Source organism: Indicator indicator, chromosome 4, assembly GCF_027791375.1.
Source record: "Indicator indicator isolate 239-I01 chromosome 4, UM_Iind_1.1, whole genome shotgun sequence".
Classification (NCBI taxonomy): domain Eukaryota; kingdom Metazoa; phylum Chordata; class Aves; order Piciformes; family Indicatoridae; genus Indicator; species Indicator indicator.
Genome location: NC_072013.1, coordinates 26,173,617 through 26,196,402, shown reverse-complemented (window position 1 = coordinate 26,196,402; position 22,786 = coordinate 26,173,617). Strand labels below are relative to the sequence as shown.

General features: G+C 39.5%; 1 protein-coding gene across 1 annotated transcript in view; it reads left to right on the top strand.

Annotated features, from left to right (window-relative positions):
• The window catches only part of AKT1 (AKT serine/threonine kinase 1), a 64,864-nt gene that overhangs the window by 22,555 nt on the left and 19,523 nt on the right, over positions 1–22,786 (top strand). Inside the window, exons 2-6 of the mRNA XM_054400783.1 lie at positions 8,992–9,120; positions 15,637–15,748; positions 18,969–19,116; positions 20,848–20,979; positions 21,139–21,204. Coding sequence (XP_054256758.1) covers positions 8,992–9,120; positions 15,637–15,748; positions 18,969–19,116; positions 20,848–20,979; positions 21,139–21,204 — 587 coding nt within the window. The remainder of the gene's footprint in view (positions 1–8,991; positions 9,121–15,636; positions 15,749–18,968; positions 19,117–20,847; positions 20,980–21,138; positions 21,205–22,786) is intronic.

The following is a 22,786-nucleotide window of genomic DNA, read 5'->3' as shown; positions in this document are numbered from 1 at the left end:
CCAAGGCAAAAAAGCCTTGGCAAAGTTTCTTACGCCTGTGTTACTCTGCTAAGCTTAGCATCAGAGCTACAGTGGCTGTTTGCTCTCAAGTTACCCAGTGGTGAAGTTCTTTCAATAAATTCTCAATATGCAATGAAGTTACTTTGCAAAATTCCTCTGAATTGAGACAGGCACTCCAGTTATCTGGAGGAGACTTTCATTCCTGAATTTAGGGTAGTGACTCAGTAAAAGTTATCTGTGGAATACTAAATTTGGAGGTGTAACCAGGAGGTTGCCATGATAACAAATATTGGAACTTGCCTTCTGGGAAGTACTTGTAGTTTTTCTGTTGATGGACATTAAATGGCTCAAGATAAAGGAAACTTTTTATTAGAACTAACATGGTCTCTGTGTGCTCCTCCATGGTTTTGCAGACTTGATAGTGACAAAATGAAGAAGGAAATCTGAATTATCCTCAGCCATATAAACAGTACACTCCTTTTTTTGTGTTGCTTCTTATTTTTGCCTTTGAAATATTTGTTTAACTTGGCATTACGCATCTTTCTATGAAATATTTACCCAGTAACTGCTTGTATAAACATATTTAAAATTCTGCATTGATTCCCCCACTCCCCCTTCCTTTGGCACTTTTAAGAAATTTCCTGATGCGCAGCATGATTACAAAATTACTGGTAGAGCTTTTATTGTAAGAAGCCTACAACAGCTCTGTGTATTTATGTTGAAAATTAGGACTCAAATCCAGAAGCTAAAGGATAACAATACAATGTGTTAATTTCTTATCCTCTATAAATTGCTTATTTATAAAAAGTCCATGTTCTGCAGCTTAGTTTTTACAAATAGAGCCTTTTTTCCTGTTTCAAAATGCCTCTGAAGTTGGTCCATATTATCTGTTTTAGAAAAGCTGCTGTTTCCATAAATTTCCCCTAATGTCCCTTAGCCTTTTTTTCACCATTTCTTTACAGTTCCCCAAGGAACTCAAGGTTGGCTTTGTGAATGACATAATGATCTCGCCTAGAAGAACAAGCCAGGGACTCATGGGTCCTCAGTGCAGATGTTTTCTGTGCGGCTGTGTCCTTCCTCTCCTATGTACTACCACCCCCCTCAAGCTACCAGCTCACCTCTCAGCTTTGCCAACTTTGGGATTTTAATGGAGAGCCTCTGCTGAGTACTTTTTAGGTTTAATGTTCACAAAGCAAATAAGTGGATCATAAAAATCATTCTTGCCTAAGCCTTTGGCTTTCCTAATCTTTTTTTAATGGGGCAGAGTCAGGGAAGGGACCTAAAATCAATTTTTTAATCAATTAATGATGCTTTTCCTGAACATCCTCTATGTGTAGGCAGCCCTAGGAACTGTACGTTCAGACTTATTTTGTGTAATCTCTGTAAGAGCTTTGGGTTTTGTGCTTTTCTTTGCATCGTGTCCTCTTACACTCCGTCTCTAGGCAGGATTTACTGAAAAACAGCACTGGGTATGTCCTATTGAAATAAGGCATGTGTTCAGATGAGTGCAAGAATCATAGCTAAGGATGCTTATGCTAAGAGGTCAAATAATTAAATCAGCTTTTAGATGATATCTAGATAAGCTCTTCCTTATTCAAATATGTGAGGGTGTGGTGTGTTTGGTGTTTTTTCTTTGGTTTTATTTTTCTTTGTATTTTTAGTAGGGATCATAAAATCTTTGGAGGATTAAGTCACACCCTTTACATAAATACATGCAGTGTATTTAAGAGCCTGATTTGCAGAAATACTGATTGTATTAACTTCAGATTGAGCTCGAGGAACAGCTGTTTTTATGTTACTTATTTAAGGGAAGATACCGAAAAAGTTGCTGAGGCTTTATTAGCCTAAGTGCCTTGTTTCGCTGCTTGTGCTATTTTCCATCATAATATCAATGTAAAAAATTACTTGGGGAGAAATAATTGTTCCAAGCATGCTTAATTCAGTTCAGTGAATCTGACACCTCCTTATTTATAAAAATGAGAGAGTTGGGCACTTCTTAAAAGGAAAGGAATCTGTGACAGTGCTTTCTGTTGCAGGAACGTTTGCTTTTGTTAAAATGCTGTAGCTGCTTGCAAGCATATTACAGAAAAGATTTCTCTCATGGTATTGGACACTTCATAGTAGTTTTGAGTTCTTTTGCTCCCACTGTGAGGTAGTGGAGATGCAATTCACTCTGAGATGTTTTTTTCAGCGTAGCTTAAGAAATCACTTTATTTGTTCCTGTAATTTATGTGGCTATCCTTAAAACTGCTGCTTTTAATGAAACTTCATTTACATCTTCTCCCACTGGAGACATCTGTAGGTTAGGACTAGCCTGACTAAGCTGTGCCAAAGGTAGGAGTAAGGAGTTTTTTACATGCTGATTAATTCTCTTTCATTCCCTTGGGAATATCTGGTATTGCTTAAATTGATTGCTGTAAGCAATATGGCAACATTTTTGACCTTCTAAACTGAAATTCAGCAATAAAAAAAAAGAAAAAAAAAAGATAGACCTCTATGTTTCAGTTTTACATAACCATACAGTTGAAATATGGTGATAAAAGATACAGAGGTGTCCTGTGGTGGTGGTGTTGGCTGATGATCTCAAACCCTTTGACAGAGATGGAATCAGAGTATGTGGTAACTGTCCATTCCTTGCATGGAGAAAGTAATTGGGTGAGAATCTGTTTTTCTTTCTCCATCATCTGACTTCTGATCTCTCCCCTGGCCTAGCTTTGCGAATCAGAGCACCCATTCCTTGCCTTCGTTAGGTATTTCCCATCTGCGCTGTTGTGTAACTAAAGACTGAGGTAGCTTCCAATACACTTATTTTTCTACAGAGTGTACCCATAGAGCTTTGTAGACGTCACTAAACCAAGGCTGTGTGTTGCTCTCTGAAATTGATTTACAGATGTCGGGTGTCAGGTGACTGGGAGCAGTCCTCGCAGGGCTCCCTTTGTCACTGGAAAGCCAAACCGCTCAGCTGTCCCCCTTCGCCCCACCTCCAGCTCCCCTCTTCATTCCCTCCCTCCTCAAATTCCCCCAAGATATGGTAATGAAGCAGGTGCCCTCTGTTGTAGCTTTCTGTGAGCGTGAGAAAAGGCAGCAGGTTTAGAAAAGCTGGAGCCGAGGAGGAGGAGGCATTTCTTCTTAACCTGTTGGCAGTCACATCAGTCATGGCCATGCGGGGAGCCGGTGCACCGCACGACCGTCCAGCTGCCCCAGGAGCAGATTTGCCATGCCCTGAATTGGCCCACTGCAACCATGGGAGCCCGCCTTGGGGTGGTGAGAGGCTGGGAGCTGCGGAGTGTTGGCCTGGCAAAAGCAGGCCCAGGGCCATGGGTTGACCTCCCCACTGGGTAGCAGCCCCGGCGGCAGGCCCAGCCACCTCATTGAGATTCAGGGCACAGGCGTCGCCTCCGCAGCTGTACGCTGGAGGCGGGCGAGGAGGCGCCCAGAGAGGGGCCAAAAAAAAAAAAAAAATCAAAGAACCAGCCCCCTTTGCTGCGCCTCTGAATAGGCAGACAAACCAGAGGTCCACCTCTCTCTGCAAGTGTTGAGAAAGACATTAGCATAACCTCCTTTTTTCTTTTTTTTTTTTCTTCTCTTTTCTTCTTTTCTTTCTCCTTTCCCCAAGCTACCAAAAACTTGGCACTGTGTTTAAATGTCTTGTTTTGACAGTTTGTGGAGGGAAGGGAAGAGTGCTGCACCAGCCTGGTGGGTGTCTGTGCAGCTATTTTTAAAAAAGCCCCAACATATTTGAACTGCAGGGTTTTCATTTGGGTCACTCTAGACTTAATTGTTTGGTGTCAAGTCATTAAGATCCAGAATTAGCTTGCTGCTTCCAAGTGCTTTAGAAATGCAAAGGCCAGTTTTCAAGCCCTGCTTTCTTTTTCCAAATCTGTTTTGATTTCAGCTGGTCTTGAAGCAAGTGGACACCTACCCTATTTATTCAAGCAGCAAAAACTAACTGTAAATCCCTGTCCTGCTCTTCAGCACGCACGAGATGGCAGCTCCTGAAGGCTTTGCGTCTTTGAGGAAGCTGGCATCTGTTTCACTGAAACCTTATTAGTCTGACAGGATGCAGACCACTTCTCACGGCCATTGAAGTCTCAGAAATGAGTCATTCCGCCTTTGACCAGTGGCACATTAACACTGTGATTGGCATAACTTTCGTGTTTCCCTCAGATGGTTCAGGGCTGCACAATCAAGGAATGTCATACATCTTCTGAGGGTGTGGGAACGTAGAGAAGGCTTTCGTAACTCAAAAGCTTTAATATTTTGAGTTGTGACCTTAAGTGTAATTAATGTTACTACTTCTGATGCTCAGAGTAGAAAGTTTAATGCATTATTTATCCATAAATTTGTGGGAGCTTCTTGAGTACATTTCATATAACTGAGACCTTGTTTTCAGTTCGCGGTCCTGGGCTTGTGCTGGTTACTCTGGGGCATAAGAAAGTTAATGGACAGTCCAGTGCTTTTCTAAATATCAAGGGTATCATTGGATGCTGACTTGGTTAACCTAATGATTTTTTTTCTTCAAACCATAGGTATGTATGAGTTGATTAAAACAAACAAAAAAAAAAGTCAGAGGCTTCTTAAATATAGGCTGTTCTGAATTAAAGGGTGTGGTGTTGGCTTTGAATGAGCTTGATGCAGCAACAAGCATGCAGCAGTTGGTAAATAAAGATGGATTTTCTTTTGTTCTGCTGGTGCTTGCTGCTCATTATTCTCCACTTACCCCGTGAGCTTCCCAGGGAGTGGCAGCTGTTTCTGATGTTAGACACTCTATCAGTGGTAGACAGCTCCAGATTCGGTGAGATAGTGTTGTGGGGAGGAGAGGAAAATAAGCTAGCCCTGCATTGTTGTAAATCCTCAGCAGAATTAACTTTTCATGAACCAGAAGAGTTTTGTGTTTAACTTTTTCTGAAATATTCAGGTGTAAGTATACTTTGTAGTACATGTTACTGTGCAAAAGCTTTTCTGGACTGAGATGGATTTACATTCTAAATGTGTGTTAAGTATTTTAATGTGCAGTGTGTGGGGGCTGACACAAGGCAATAAAGGGAAATTGGTCTTTAACAATCTTCATGTGTATTTCCAGATATGTACAGTTTGGGAATCTTTGCAATTTGGAAATTGTTTGGAGTAAACAGAATGGTACATAAATATTTTAAATAATAATGCTAGCAAGCTACAGAGAAATCTATTTGGTTGCAGGATTTTATGTGTAGGATTTATAACCCATGCTTCTGCTTTCCTGTCCCTGCAGTGTTAGCATTCTGTTACTGAAAACAAAGAAGGCTGTGCCAGGGCATTACACAAGCAATGAATCACAGAGGAAAAAATGTTTTGCTTTGTAAATTGTTCACTTTTCCATGGTGGATCTTTTTTTTTCCTTAGTGTTGTCTGGTGGGATTTGCCACACATACTTAAATTTACTGCACTTGGTATGATTCTTTCTAGTGTGACTATGTAACTACTAATATTGATGACTTCAAGTAACTTTTTGCTTATGATTCTTAAAACCAAAACCACAACAGAAACAAAAAGCACAGGGCAAAACGTGAAACAGCTCAGTTCACTCTTCAGGCATGACATCTTATTGAGAATATTGGAGGATAGGAAAGGTGTTAATGTTTTTCAGTTGGCTTTGTCCCAGAGGCTCCACATCATTATTTTTTGTCCTTATTGCAAACTCCTTTTCTGCCTAAAATACTCAGATTTGCTGTTATGATAATGTGGTCCTCTTCACAGGTTGTAGAAAGTGTATAGTGATTTAGGTAATCACAAAAATATAAACCTGTTTCTGAACAGTAAACACTTTGTTTTCTTGATGACTCCATTGATGAATCCATGTTTCAGAAGTTCTACAGAAGAATGACAGTTTGCTCAGGCTTGAATGTAAAATCATACTTAGAGATTATCTGATTGGGAAGTCAACACACCAGGCAGTGTCTTGCCACTTTGCTGCAAGATGTGGAAGTATGTTACATAATAAAATTTATACTATAGATGCTGCATTGTGCCTCACACTATCCTTGGCAAGAACAATAATCAATAATGTCTATGCTTGCCATATTACGAGTTTCATTAAGCTCCAGATGTGGAAAAAGGAAAAAAAAAAGTTGAAAATCAAGTTATTTGTAAATTTAAAAAGATGGATCAGGAACCAGAACCAAGTAAAGCAATGGATAAGGGAAGGTCCAAGTAGAATGATATTACCAGAATGCATGTCGCTAATGAAATCCTTGATTTTTCACACAGAAAGAGTGAAGAAAGAGTGTGGAGGAGGATACTATATATGTGTGGAAGGCACCATTTTAAAGATTGTGATTAATCCTGTTGGATGATTTGTTTCAAACAGAGAAACAGACTGGTGGTATAAAGCTGTGAGGAAGTATGAGAGCCAAACATAAGCATCTGATCTAAGAGGAAGAGTCTATTGTGACAGTACAGTGTAATTTTGTGTAAAATTACGTATACTTCATTGAAAATAACCAGATAAAAATTTCAGAATCTGCAAAAAATAGAAATGCTATGATTCTATGAATATCAACGGAGAAGACATGTAGCATAGATGTAGGAGTAACAGAAATGGAAACTCTGTCTTGCCCTCTTTTAGTCCCATCCAATATGAATTAAGTCCTAAATGCAGGTATAGTAAGGGGTGTGTGATCATTCCTTGGTCTCCTGGGTCTTCTTTGTGCAAGAGAAGAAAATATCTATGAGTTGGGTATGTAACAGTGCTTTCCAAAATCATGATCGTCTGGACAGCTGCCTCCCTGACCTGCTTACCTAGCGAACCTCTAGTCAGGAGCTAGGTTGAGCATGCCACGTGTCTTCTCGTCCCTGTAGTCGCATCTGTGGTGTAACACTAATGAGACTGGAGTAATCTCACTGATCTGGACTGAGTTGGAGTGATAATTTAAATGTGAAAGGCTTCATAATCTCCTACTCATCCCAGAAAGTTTTCAGCTTTTAATTAAGGTCAGAATTAAAAAGATGATGATAACAAAACCTTCTACATTTACTGCCTTGCTTATAAATGTTAAGCCATGACAGCTATAGGCAAGTTCTGAAATTCCTAAAGCAGCGATGACATTTTTGTAAACCCCTTATAGGTTAGGATAACACAACCGTAACAGATGTCTCTAAAAGACTGAGAAGGTTTGTGCTTATTCCTTTTCCTCTCCTCTTTCTTGACCCATGCCCTGTTTCATCAGTGCAGATGGGTATTTTCTGCAGACATGGCTGCTGTGGGAAAGGTAACTCTGTGTGACTCTATTTGCCGCTTCACTGCCTCTTACTTTTTTTTGCTGTAGATTAGAAAACTAAAACCGAACAAGGACTAAACAGGTGAAAACAGTGCCTGGGGTGCACAGGCCCATGGTTGCTTGATGTGAACTATTGAGTTTCTTGTGCTTCCACACAGCAGAGAAAAGTATGAGTTTGAATTGAGAAGGAATGACACAGCTGGTGCCTGAAGTAGGTTGAAATGGCACCACAGAAGGAGAGGAGGTCTGTGGGAAGAGGAAGGAGGCAAAGCAGCTGCAGGGGAGTTCCTGAGGCAGGGTGCACGTTGCTGGGAGAGAAATTACCAGCAGAGAAGAGCTGAGCAGCAGGAAAAGAGGGTGCGAGTGGAACTTGGGAAAACAGGAACGTAGCAGAGGCTTGCCAGACCATATATATTTGGGGAACCTTTTCTTCTCATTGCTCTCAGTAGCTGTTTGAAGAGCTCACTAGCCTATGAGACCATGAGCATTGAGTACTGCAAGAGCCACTGCAAGAGCAGCTGTGCTCTTTCTCCAGCAGATCAGAGAGAAGTTTGGCTCTCTTGTCCTCTCCCTGATGCTGAACAAAGAAATGAGAAACCATACTGCAGGAGAGTATAGCTGCTGTCCAACAGTGGGGTGCTTTGTAGTGACCACTTTTTTTTTTTTTACCCACCTTTTCTTGGGGTGTGCTGATTTGGGAAAGTGTGGTTGATAGCCTGATTTGAATAGCACCTAGAGTGAGGTGTTTGTTATTCAGCTGAACAGAGACATTAGTGCAGTATATTTGAGCATCTAGAGGGCTGCCTCAGCACCACATAAAGCTCTTTGAGCTTCTGGAGAGATTGTCTCGAGAAAATGACAACGTGAACAATGAGCACAGGCGGAAACTGAGACACATTGACAAAGTCACTCAAGAGAGCTACAAGTGAAATCTCTGTCTTCTTTCCCTGAAGCCCAGCTGAGTAAATCCAGTAAATAACTGAGGTTTTGACCGACTTCTGTTTTTTTGACTGCTGGACATTTTGAACATGGCTGTAACAGTCACATGAGTTGTCACCTGTGCAGGTTACTCAGATGAGCAGTTGTGAGCTAGGAATGTTTTTGCTGACAAAGGAATAGATGTTTGTTTTCTTCTTTGTGGTAGCTATACATCATCTAACGTTTTTCCCTTCATATTGTTATATATTATCTTGTGTATCATGCTTTAAATGTTGTGAGAGAAGTGAGTGATGTTATGTAACTTAGGCAGAGAATTATCTTTTTATGTTCTAAAAGCGTTGGTTTGATAAAGCAGTTGACTAATTAGTAAATTACCCATTGTTTTTTAAAATACTTGCATTGCAAAATGTAAATGAAAAAAATTTCTTCACTTGTCAGTATGAAAAATGACAATAGCAAAAATAATACATAGGACATCTGCTCTGATTTTTTAAAAAAAATTTAAAATGCATTTAAGGCAGATGTTGCAGAATTTGAATGGAAATTGGAGTGGATGGAAGAACAAAACATTGCTGTTTACCTTTTGTGAAGTCACATTTTTATGGTTAACATCACTAGCAGTATCTGACTCAGTGCCTATATTTTTCCACTTTTTGTATGAGAATGAATTGAATGCTTTTAAAACCGCTGCTATGTCAGGATGACATGTAGTTTCAATAATAAAAAAAATAATGATGAGTCAGTATTTTGGGGTGTTTTTTGATGTTCTCTTCCTCTGCCCATCTTTTCTTTGCAGGAGAATACATAAAAACCTGGAGGCCGCGGTATTTCCTTTTAAAGAACGATGGCACATTCATTGGCTACAAGGAACGACCACAAGATGTTGACCAGCGGGAATCACCTTTAAATAACTTCTCAGTAGCTCGTAAGTGTTTTTACCTGCTCCCTTGTCCAGTTTGGGGGTTGATGTCCCTTGGTGGTCATGGTGCTGTTAAGCTGCATCACTAACATGAATCTGCCCAGAGCCATGTGTCCAAACACTAAACCCTCATTTTGTGTTTCTTAGGAATGACTGCAATGTGTAGGTTTGATGTTTTGCTTTTTTTTTTTTTTGTGCAGTTTTCTATTAATTTATTGTTTCTGGCTAGAGAATAAAACAAGTTTATTTGTTAATATTTTGTATGTCTGTTATTCAGCAAGTTGTTTTAAAGTGAAAATCAACCGGGGTGCATGTAATGGTACTTGGCAAGTAGGCACAGCTGAAGCGTTTCAGCTTCTGTTCTGCTACCAGGTCTAGATTCAAGTGGTATTGACATAGGTCAAAGTTACTTGATTGTTAGCATAAGAGAATGCAAAGTGTGCACTGGTTTTAGTGAAGCACGCTCAGTTTTTCTTAATCTTGAACACAAAACCATTTTTCTTCTATTGGAGCCAAAAAAGCATTTTGGAAATAATAACATCTCCTAACCTCTGTACTCTGTCCTGTGCAAACATTTCTGACTTTGCTCAGGTGCTGCAGCACAGGATGTGATAGAAGACTCTGAAGATAGTTTCCTTTCCTTGCTCATGTTTTCAGCCTTTCACTGTATACTTCCAGCTTTCATATTCTTCTATTCTTAATCTTTCCTTTCTCATGATCTGCCTGTGTCTTGTTCCACCATTTAAATAGATCATTGTGGCACCTGTTATTAACAACGGTTTGTGCTGTGTTCCTGGTCACTAGTGGAAGTGAAGCTCTACAGAGAGAAGGATAGGGGCTTTCCCTCTTCATTACAGGGTAGCTTGAAATATGTGAGGTTCATCTTTGAAGTTGACCTTTAAGGCAACAGATTTATTTTGCAACACCCAGGGCCCAGAAGAGGGCTGGGCAGCACTAAGAATTAATGCAAATGTTCTTTTGGGGTTTTTTTTGTTCTTTTTTGTTTGTTTTTTTTTTTTTTTTCCTCTTGCTGGTAGCAACATATACCTGTTCTGACTGACGATGGGATTAAGTAATGGACATGCTGTTGCCTGGTGTCTCTGTGCAGGACGCCAAGAGTGCTTTGGGGTTCTTTTTGTCTAGTTTTAGAGAGAATTGTGGTAGTGTTTTCATTTCAGTAATGACACACTACTTTTCTCTTTAGACTGGTATCGCCTTGTGCATCAAGAAGGTAAAGAAAAGCAGCAGAAATCCATTAATTTATAAATTAGTTCAGTACTTGGTCTGCAGCCGGAGGCTTTTAACAAATGCACTTTTTGCAGGACAGTTCTATCCTGTTGCTGCTAACTGCACTACTTAAGATAATTATTTACTGCAGCTCAGTGCTAAGGATTACAAAAAAGATGTGCCCATGACCTTCTCTTTGCCCAAGCTGGCTTCAAAATAGGTTGACTTAAACGAGTTTTCACAACAGCAATATGGTGTGCTTTCTTTGGCAGTTTGAGCCCATCTTGGCATCTCTAGATAAATTGTTACTGTGGCATCAGAGCATTGTTGAAAAGATGCAACACACACCTACAGAGTAAGGTGTAGCCCCTGTAAGAGGGGTTGCAGTGAGGGTGGTGGGTGGAAAGATGTTCCTAGCAGTGGCATTCCCTGGTGAACCAGTGGCAGATTGGGAAGGCCTTGATGATTAGGGGAGGGCTTCTTTGCCAGAAGTCATTATGGGGTTTTGGGCTTATAGAAGCAGCTGTTGCCCCACCAGGATTTAATTTCTTATATAGGCACTGGCATGCATTGCTGCCAGCACCTGATGTGCAGTTCCCTTCTGGGTACCTTCCACATTTGTATCTTATGGATGTGTTTTGCACCACAGGCTTTCCCTTTGTACCTGCTTGCCTGATGCTTTCATTTGGGGTAACTTGTCAAGTTAGCATGAGTGAGCTTGAGCTGCCTGTGGAGGAGGCTCAGGCCTGAATGCAGCCATGTGCTGCAGAGGTAGCCTGTGGAAGCCTTCTGCCAGTGAAAGATGGGGAGAATTTAGCTGAAATGTGTTGTCAAAAATAATATTTTTTTTCTTCAGGAGACAGTGATAGCCCTGACTTTTTTGTTAATTAGTGAACTAGATTTTTTCTTTTTTTTAATGAGATGGCAGGCTGTCTCTGTCAGTCTGTTGTTTGGAAGTGGTCCCATGTTTCTGATTAAAATCTTTACCCTCTTCTGCTGTAAAATAATGTAGACTTACTTTATCTTTGCAAGTAGGAGATGTAATTCTTTTTTTTTTTTTTTTTATGATTAGGGGACTCTTCTTACTGGTAGTGTAAAATTCATATTAAGTGATTTTTGTCAACCTGTGAGAGGTAGGAAATACTTAATTCACCATCTTTCCCTTAACAGGTATGAAGAAAATATTACCAATAAATAGCATGCTTTCCACATGCTTGACAGTCTCATCTTTCTCTACATTAGTTGTTTTCTTTCAGTCTGAGGGTTCTGATCATCCATCTTTGAAAACTCGTTTCTATGGTCCTCCATGGGTAAAAAGAGGTTCATTTTTTAAAAAAAATTCTGTTTAATTAAACCTCATATTCCATTTAAAATAGCCATATATCTATATTTGTGATTTAATGATATGTTTAATAAGTTCATTTTCCTCGGAAGTTACTTATTGCTGATTGATTTTTTTAAAAATAAAAAGAAAAAAAAAAGGGCAGCAAAATGTCCAAGTAATGGTGTCTGAGCATTTAATTGAGATTTTTGAGTCATATTTATGTTCTTCACCACTAGTAAGATAGGTGCAGGCTTTTTTACTTCTTCTAAATAGTTCTGCTCCAGTGACCCTTCAGATAAATAACCAATAGAACCTGTGTTGTAAATCTGAGAGATAAGTAGCCCTCATACTGATTATAATCTTGGATTATCATGTATGTCTGTCTATTAGGTTATAAGCCTTTAAAACCATATCGCTGGGAAGAGCAGTATATGTGAAAAACCACATGGAGAGAGAGGCTGTTTCTGTTGGAAGGGATTATTTCTCCCACTGTCAAAAAGGAAGGTGGACCGTAGTGGTTTTCTTGTACAGCTGCAAACGTAATTGTTCAACAATATGAGTGCTCCTTTTGGGACAGGACTGTGTTTGCGGTCAAGCGTTTATCAGAGGGCACGGGGTGGCCAGATTAGTGGCTGGATTTTTTTTTTGTCTGCTCTTACTAGGGGCCACCTTAGCCCAGGTCTGTAACTTGCTTCTGCTGTGCTGAGATGTTGGGGGCAAATTTATATGATGGTACTAGCAAATAAGGAGCACCTCAACGTAATATTCCTCCTTGCTTTTATAAAATTTTATTTATCTGATACACATTTTTTTCTTTCTTTTTATTTTTTTCTCCCTCCCCACTGCTTTCTTTAAAGAAACCAAGGCAGGGATGGGAAGGATTCTTCCTTGACATTGTTTTAGGTGTGATGTCATTATGTAGGGAGCAAAGTTTGACACTTTCATAGCAAGTAATCTGCCTTTTAGCTTAAGTGCTGTGGAAGCAAATATTGTGACATTTTAGAAAGTCATTGGGATAATACTAAGTGTCTTTCAAACACAAAATGGTAATTTACATTTGAATGCCTTGGTGTCTATTCCTGTTAGGAACAATTTCTCTGTCCTACTTACTTTAAAAGACCAAAGGCCAGGAAAGAATCAAGAGGTTCTTTAGAGTGATTTAAATCATTTTTAACAGGCTGCTGTTTATACTACTTACTTTGTTGAAAATGGGAAATACTTAGGTTGGCCTGTTTGACAGGAAAAACTGTCTTGGAAGTGGGTAAGTGACCCTCAGTCTGTATTTGAAATGTGAATGCTTTCATAGCAGAACCCCCAAACATGCCATGAATCAGACCTAATGTTATACAGCATCTGCATCTGTACTCTGCTGTTGTGGTGCATGTTGTAATACATGATTATAGAAGACAAGTTTGGTGCTTCTTTAGCTTGCCAGCTACAGTGAGGAGTACAGAATTTGTTTTAAAAGTAAGAAAAAACCTTCAGCCTCCTACTTTTGTTGATAAAATCCATGTGATTGTCATATATGAGGAGAACTAAATGGTAGCTTCAAACTTTCTGAAACCTATGCGGGACAGCATTTTGATAAAGCAATTTAAAAATAAAGCCTTCTGTATTTCTTGATATGTGCTGTTATGATTGAGCAGGGTAATTAGACAGCATATTGTTCTCTAAACAAAACACTTCTATGTGACATACTTGAATTATAGTGGTTATTAACTGACAAATCTCTATTATTCATCTTGCTGTATGCCTTAAAGATTGCTGGATCAGCAAAGCTTTAACAAATATCAATGGACAGTGCTGGTTTAGGGGAAAAGTTTAGTTGGTCCCCTTCTATAACAGAAAATGAATGCCTTGTGTAGTTTATTACACTGAAATTCAATGGTGAAAATTTAGAGTTTGTAGCTGGTTTAAGTATCTGTGCTGCTACTTCAAAGCACTTAATCTGAGACACTAAATATGAATCTCAAATCTGTTTTAAAAAGTAAGCAAAACCTCTCTATTATTTCTTCAAAATGCTACACTTCTGGATAACTATAGGAGAACAGTTCTGGATTAGCACAAGGTTAGAAATAGCCCAATTTTTTTCCTTAGGTTTTCAGACCAAATCAGTATCTGATAGGGCTGCATTGTGCAGGCTCAGAGGACAACCCCAGCCACAATCTAATCCCATTAAGCAGACAAAAATGAGAGATGGCAAACCAACAACAAAGCAGAGCAGCTAGGCTAAGGTGGGCAATCTGGAAACAGGAATGAGATCTTTTGAACTGAATTTATCAGAACCAGACTGAATGGGCTGAGCCAACTTGTGCAGTTGTGTTCGGCCTTCATTGCCATTCTGTGAAAGAGGATGGAGATATTTGGAAGGCTAAATCTGGCACTCTGCAAGCACATCAGTGGCACAGTGTGGAAATTCTTTAATCTCAGTGAATGAAGGAGTGCTGTTTATCACACTAAAATCTTTTCAGGACTCATTAATAAACTTTCTCTTATTGCAGTACTTTAGTTGGATGTAGTGTAACCTCGGCATGCTATTAAAGAAAAATTAGATTTTCTTGTTGTGAAAAATGCAAAGCTACTCTATGAAAAGCTTATAATCCCAGTAGCAAATGAGGCATGAAATATATTGCCAAAAATACAGCACCCAAAAAACTGGTGCTAAATATTTTATCTTGGTGCTAATTAAGAGCTTGAATTTAAAACTCAGCATTCTAAATTTTCACAATAATAAAATTAACCCAGTGGTGCCAGTGTAGCTGAAGTAATGTGTGCTGTTGCTCTGGTGAGATTCTATCTTCAATTTACACAGTGCTGATGGTAAAGGATATTCATAGCTTTAGCAGTAAGCAGAAATTTCTTGTTGTCTTCATAGTGCCTTTTTATTTATTTGGAAGTTGGTTAAGAACTTGAAGGCCGAATAATAGCAAGCTTGTGGTTTCATTAACTGCAAGGAAGAGTCTCTAATGTAATTAAAAAAAAATCCCCAATTATCTCTCTCTCTTTTTTTTTACCTCTGCTTACTTTATTTCTTAATTTGACTTTCGTTTAATATAGGAGCTTTTTAATTAGCATTAGATTTTCTGTTAATGCAGATCTGAAAAATATGGAGTTTTGGTGGTTATTTCATTGATTTTCTTGATTTTTTTTTTTTTCTAGTACAGCTAGTGTACTTTTAATCAGGTGCACTTACAGGCCCATATTTGAAGGATAAACACTCAAAACATCCTATGAAGCTTAAAATAGTAGGTGTGATTTAGAAAAAAAAATTAAAAATTAAGGCTTATCTCTCAAGAGCATTTTTGTGAAAGGAAGTGGTGGGTTTGGATGTAGATGTATTTCTTCAGTGGTTTAGGTTGTGCTTCAATACTGGCAAAGATGGAAGCTCTTAGTGGCATGTCTGTACAGCATCTGACTGACTGTCCTGAAAGCATTTTGGATGGGGTCTTTTCTGGGAGTGCCTCTGCAGTGTGATGTTCCCTCTAGTGTTTGAGAATTGGAAATGCTGAGTCTAATTTTCATTAGGTCACTGCAGAATGACCAAACAGAAGCCCTAGCAACAACTTGAAAGCCAAGGACAGGGTTTTATGTCAGGGAAGTTTCAGTGGATGTAATTGCTGCATTATCAGCTGTCTTTGTCCATGTGCTCTGCTCTGGATGACCTTTGGAATGTAGGATCTGAGTCTTGAACATCTTCTGTGTCATCACATCACATTTCTACTTACCTCTATGGGCCAACAAAACATGGAGCCTTTCAAAGCAGAATTTGATTTCAGTGCTGCTTAGATGACTCTCTCTCAGACTATGTATTGGTTTCATCAACAGAGTAAATTGTCTCAAGTCTGCTAAAGAAGTACTTACAGAGATTTCTATGGCTGATTAATCGCAACAGTTTGCTAGATAAGAATAAAGATAAATGATTATTTAAACCTGCTTATGTACCATGACTCTTTCTTCCTCGATTGTGGTAGAGTGCCAGCTGATGAAGACAGAACGACCTAAACCAAACACATTTATCATTAGATGCCTCCAGTGGACCACAGTAATTGAAAGAACATTTCATGTGGAGACTCCAGAGGAGCGGTATGTTTCATTCATATTTAATACATAAACTACTTGCAAAAGCAGATGCAAGTGTTCAGCATTAATAGCAAGTCCTTTGCCGAAGCTCTTATTTATCAGATGACGTATGTCGAGACTGAAAAGCCACAGATAATTTTTGAGTGCCTCAGTTTCAGTGTGTATTGCAGTATAGAAGGTACCTTAAAGGAGAATTTCAGAGAGTGGATTCTGGGTAGTATTTGTAAACGAATCATTGCCAGGTTGGATATCCAAAATGGACAGGTGCAGGTGTGTACCAGCATTCAGGTAGCTATTTCTGGAAACTTGAGGTTCAGTCTCCTGCTGGAGAGAATCCAACAGAGAGCCACGAGGATGATTAGGGGACTTGAGCATCTGCCCTATGAAGAGAGACTGAGATCCCTGGGGCTGTTTAGTCTTGAGAAGAGAAGACTCAGAGAGGATCTGATCAATGTCTATAACTATGTGAGGGGTGGGTGTCAGGAGAAGGGGGCCAGGCTCTTTTTGCTGGTACACAGTGATAGGACAAGGAACAATGGGTTCAAACTAGAACACAGAAGATTTCACCTCAACATGAGGAGAAACTTGAGGGTGACAGAGCACTGGAACAGGCTCCCCAGTGGCGTTGTGGAGTCTCCTTCTCTAGAGAGTTTCAAAACCCACCTGGCTGTGTTCCTGTGCGGACTATCCTAGGTGATCCTGCTTTGGTAGGGGGGTAGGACTTGATGATCTCTTGAGGTCCCTTCCAACCTCTGATATACTGTGATACCGTGTTTTCTCACTGGAAATGTTGTGGCACATGAAATGAAAGTTTTCTGCTCTGGGAGTTTCAGGAAAGATGTACAAAAGTGGAATAGAGAATCAGACAAAGTTGAGTTGTGTCAAAATGCTGACCTTTTAAAGTCTTTAGACACCTTGTTTTTAAAGAAAAAAAGTTAGTTGTATCATTGCTGATTGCTAATGTTTTATGCAAATGAGAGAATGAAAGTGATAGTTATCTGCTGCAGGTGCAGATTCTGTTTCAGCTGTTAGGAAGCAAAGCTAAGAGCATGCATCCTGTGCTCTCATCATTGGAGAATTGATGTCTTACCTCCTGAGAGAACAGTTTTTGAGCACAGCTATTCTACAACTACCGAGTATTTAAATATTTACTTCATCTTCAGGAACTGAACTTAAATTATTCCAGTACCATTGCCCTAGGGGAAGGGGTATTTTAAAACCCTTATCCTCCCTACATGTGATAATGGCATGTTTGTTTTTTTTTTTTTTTAATCAGCAAATTCTACCTAATATTCTTTGCTTTTTTATTCTGTAACCTTTACAGGTACTGTTTTAGAGGAAGTTCTTGTTTATAGCTTTTGATTATATTACAATGATCAGAAGAAGGTAAAATCAGATGAAAAGAAAAGAAAAAGGAACTGATCCTTGTTTCTTCTAGTAGCTTTGTGGTCAGTGACCCTAAAGGGAGTGAATAACAGTTTCCATTTGGGGGAAGATCGTGTTTCAATCTTGTTTTGTTCCCTCCTAGCCAATTAAGTCAATTTTGTGACATTTCAGGGCTCAGAGTGTTAGTCACCTCTGTTGTGTACACTTGAGACATATAAGCTGAGGGTGAAATTCTGGTTTCCCAAAAATCAAAGGTACTAAATTCAGGATGGCCTAGATCCCAACCAAGTCAGTAGCAAATCTTGAAAGAGATGTGAAGGTAGATATGCCTTTATCTTTCTCTGTGCCTTTTAAAACCAGCGTTTGTTTTTTAAGAGAGATAAAAATACAGAAGAGGAAGTTCTTTTGTAGTTGTTCTGAATATGAAAAATGACTAGTAAATGAAGGAATGTGTTTGTGATGGTGAATGAAGTAGTCTGTGCTGAGAGTATAGGGAGCATGTTCAGAATGTTTAGCATTACCTTGCTGCCCTAGATGGGGTTGGATAGTGCACATGCAGACCAAACCCGAACCAAAAAATGCACAGGGCAGGAAAGACCTTATGTGCAATTTGTGACGTTTTTACTAGAATCTTATGTTGGGTACTTTTTCCCTGTAGACTTTGCTTCCTCTAGGGAATGATCTGCCTCTTCTCCACAAAGTGAAATTTGTATGTTCAGATACGATTTTAAAATTATATTTGATGATTTTATAGAACCAGTGAAAATTTTGACCTTGATTGGGATGGCATGACTTCACTGCAGGTTGTGCATAGTGTTCTTTTAGCATTGGCTATTCCTGTTTTGTAGCAAAGTATTTTACCTGGGGTGTCCCTGGGAGAAGAGATTAGCCAGCATACAGAAAACATCCGCTAAACCACTATGTCCCATTCCCTACAGATCACAAAAGATGGTAAAACATGGTAAATTGACACAGTCCACCGAACATGTCATCAGTCCTTCTGTTCCTTAAAAGTCCATCCCAAAACCCTGTAAGCCTTTACGAGTTGTATGCTTTACGTTCGATAAATCTGCAGTGAAATGAAGTGAAGACCAAGAATTTCCACTTCAGTAGTTTCCAAAGGTGTGAAATTTCCCGAAGGACACTGGAGTGGAAGTGGTCTCCATGGGAGTCTGAGGGGTCACTATTAGAGCACCCATTGCTGAAACAGTTATGGAAACTTTTTCATAACCAAGATCTGTGCCTAGGATAAAATGTTGCTGCTTTTGCTGACTTTATACTAAAATTCACACAGGAATTGCTGCAGTTCTGTCATCATCTTTACAGCAGAGGAATAACCTAAGTATCCTGAGCTTCCCTAGAATACCCTTGCCATTAAGATTCAGGATCTGTGTGTGAAGAGGTGCCATAGTGCCCCCAACAGTTGGATACGTGTTTTGGTGCACCACAGGAATGGAGAAGCTGTGTTTAACTGCTTTGTGCTGCATTGGGAGCCTTGTGCTTTTTGGTTTTGTTATGTAAATCTCTGTATTACCAGGTCATATCTTGAGCTGCTGACTGAATCCCTGTTACAAATTCTGTTGTCTGAAAAACCTTATACTGTATCCAGACTGGGAGAATTTCAGTTGTCTCTTGTTTCTAGTATGATTAATAATGATATACTTTTGAAGTGCTCTTTAAAAAGTGCATTTTACAGTGCTTGAAAATGCACAGAATTCTTTGTATGTTGCACTGATTCATCAGAGAGCGTTAGTTGCTCTGTATTCTTGTCAACCTTTGCTGTGGCGGGTGGTAATCAAGTCATAAGCAATGAATGTCTTTGCTTGTATTTTGCCAGGGAAGAATGGACAAAAGCCATCCAAACAGTAGCAGACAGCCTCAAGAAACAAGAGGAAGAGATGATGGATTTTAGATCTGGCTCTCCCAGTGATAATTCAGGTGCTGAAGAAATGGAGGTTTCTATGACAAAGCCAAAACACAAAGTGGTAAGTGAGCATAGCAGGAATAACAATAATTTTTAGGTGTTTTCAAATGTAGACAAGAAATAGCCATCAAGACACATCTGTTCCCATAACAATTACACAGTTGATTATAGATGCATCTTCTGGAGGAAACAATTGCCTGAACTGAGCAGGTGTGAGTCAAAGCTTGTCTGGGTCTGCTGAGGTTCTGAGTTCAGATGCACCTACTGGATGGCTTTCAGGCCAGCTCAGGTCTGGATTTTATTTGCCTATTTTCCTGTTGTGCAGCGGCTGAAATCATAGCTCCTGATGGACCATGTGGCCGTGTCAATTCTTTGCAGGCTGGTGCAAAGATATTCCAGTAGATTTGCAGGATTTAGGATGGGTCCAGTGGATTTAACTGCTCTGGATTTAGAGTTTAAGGTAGTTCCCAGACAGCTGCTGTGGTGTCTGTCCATAGTGTTCCTACAGCTTGGGGTTTTGCATCAGGCACAGCATTGTCTCAACCATGGCCTTCAATGAAAGGAGTATCTGCCAGAGGTGATCTTTGTTCTGTGGAGCCCTGTTAGGTATCTGTCTTCAACCTTGCTTCATTTCTCTTACACCCACATGGTCTTCTGTTTGGATTTTCATTTTCCAAAGTGTTCCCACCTGGTAGAACCTTCTCCCATGTAAATGGCAACATGACATAGGCCCTGTGGATTGTATGAAGGTGTTTCCTTGTGTCTTTATCTGACCATGTGTCAGTTTTGGGAAAACTAGTTAAGGTTTTTAAAGCACAAAGCCACCCACCAGTGTCACCACAAAGTATGTGCCATCCTTGTGTCATGTCAATGGTTTTAGACTGATGTGCGTGGTTACTTACATGTCAGTCTGAATTAGACTGCCATTAGGCTTCTGTGGCCTTGATTGAATGTAGATGCTCAGCAAGAGAAAGATACTACTCTTGCTAAGCAGCTCTTCATAGAAATGCAAGAACCACCTTGTCGGTCAAATAAGCACATTCTTCTGAAACAGTGATTTTGGGATCCTGGCATCAACTGTATTGAACAATTAGCAGAAATTTTTCTCATCCAGCTCTAGGGAAGAATATGGAGGAAGTTTGCTGTTGGGAGCATCTTAATGTTTCTCCCCAGTTGAGGTTACAGTAGCCTCTGGCTGTATAAATCTTGCTTTTGCCATGTTGGCAGTGGTCATTGACATGACTGTACAGAGACTGTCCTCAGCTTGCAAGATTCTGATTTTCCATGTGTTTTTTTTAATGACAAAACAAAGATGAATCGCTAATCTGTGAGGCAGTCTTTTTGCCTCTGGGTTTTGGTGCTGTTCCATGAAATGCTGGTCTCTTAGAGAGGTGGGCAACATCAGAGAAAAAAAAGTATGGGTTAAATCCCTGATATTAGGACAATATGTGCCCTCTATTGAGTGTCTGCAATGACAAAATGCTCAAAATGTCTATGGATTAATAATAATAATGTGTTGAGTGGTATTTGCACAGTTGAGTGTTGAGTCATCTGAAAGAGTATTCTGGTAATTGAAAGCTTACATTTTTCCCTAAATAGTTTGATTGATTATCTTAGGGAGTGTGTAAGTATCATGTATAGTCCTGAATTCTGCTAAGCAGTAAGCAAAAGGGTTAAAAAACCCACCACAGATGCAATGTATTCTCATCTGAATGAGAAATTTTAGTCTGGAAGTAACATACTTGTTGTTAGTTCATGTAATTAAGTTCTTGTTTATCTCTATTGTTAACAGACCATGAATGAGTTTGAATACCTTAAACTACTGGGAAAAGGCACTTTTGGAAAGGTCATTTTAGTCAAAGAAAAAGCAACTGGACGGTATTATGCTATGAAAATTCTGAAGAAGGAAGTGATTGTAGCAAAGGTGAGTAGATGGGAAACTTGGGAATGTGGTTCACTCTTGGTACAGCCTTCAGGAAGAGTCATACCAAGGATTCTCTGAGTACTTGTAAATAATTAGCGTTTTAAATGGTCCCCTCAGCTGGGGAATCCCTTTGCTGACTCCGTTCTGCTTGTGTTGCAGGATGAAGTAGCGCACACGCTGACAGAAAACCGCGTTTTACAGAACTCACGGCATCCATTCCTAACTGTAAGGATCTCTTTCTGCTGAGTGTAGCTTGACATTGTGACAACCAAGACTTTCCTTTTTTGTTGTTGTTGTTGTTTATATAATGCATCTGAGATCTGTGTTTTCAGAGTGGCTGTGTATTTTAGTACCTCTTCCATTTTTGGGAAGCACAAATTAAAATGCTTTTAAAATTCTTCTGATTCTTGCAGAGCATGTACTCAGAACGTCTTGAAGACAGTGTTTCAGGGTGTGGTTTGACATCATGGTTCACTCACTTAATGTCTTGCTATTTCCAAATGCTTGGTCTTCTCTTTGTGGTAGAGATCAGGGTGACCGTGATCTTGTGACAAACAAGTTTGGGAAGATACAGTGGGGGTAAAACCCTTTAATTTTGATTTTCTTTGTTGTTTTTTGAAGTTCCCAGATGCAGGTCACTACAGAATCAGTGTTGGTTATGCCAGCCAAAAGATAATGGTGGGAGAACATGGAATGGAACAGGAAAGAGCAGGACTTTGCTTTATCCACTCCTTTCCTTTTGGATTGGCTTAGCTGTAAAATCAAATTGTACTCTCAGTTCAGACGTCTTACTCTGAGTTCAGACATCTGGTGCCAGCAATCTCTTTGAGCTGAGTTTAGATATCAAAGTTCTACCTCAAGATTTTGTTTATAGTATTTATCACAAGTTGTCTCTGAATTATTTCCAACCACATAAGCTCTGTTAGGGACCTGTGTTGGATCCCAGTTGTTTCCTTTGTCCAGGTACATAAAGGCTTTGCTGAAATTTAGACCTTTTAAGCATAGCCTCTGAAAATAAATATTGGCTGTATTGGTTACAACCAGTAAATGTTTGTTGCTGCATCTAAAACCTGATCTTCCCTTACTCTGCAAAAATACAACTGGTTTAGACCACCCTAGCAGTGAACATGATGATACTGTATGTGATATTTTCTTTTTAATGCTTTCCTAAACTTAAATATCCAAAACAAGGGCTGTCTTGAGAAGGCAGCTATGACACTGGGTTATGACCAAAAAACTTAAAATTGTGGCAAACTAATTGATGTTACTCTTGTCACAGGAATACATGTGACAGGACTGTACAAAGGCATCTTGTGATGCTCCATTACACCCTCTGTCCAGTCTGGTTTTGTTCACAAATTGATATTGACAGCATTACTCAATCCTCTGGCAGGCTGTCGGCAGGGAGAAGTTGCAGGTAGCAAGGCAGACACCAGGGAGATGGTGTTAGTAAATATATGTGTGTTTTATATCAGAAGGCTTGTAGTCAGTGTGGTAAAACCTTGTGCTCTGGGCTTTGGTTGTCACCTCTTGTCTATGAGATGAAACTGTGAGAGCTTGTGTGTGGCCTGGGGAGGAAACTTCAGAGCTGCTATCAGTACATTTGTATCAATGGGCCAGGATTTTGTTTCACAGCATTCTCAGTGTTACTGATAGCTTCTATAAGGGATTTTTTTTAAAAAGTTTTATTAAATTATTATAATGAAATAGGTTGGTGGTAAGTCAGTCCTCATCTACAACAGGAGTTTATGTATCTAAGATATGATGTATAAGTATATAAGATCAAAGGATGAAAAGTCCACTAAAA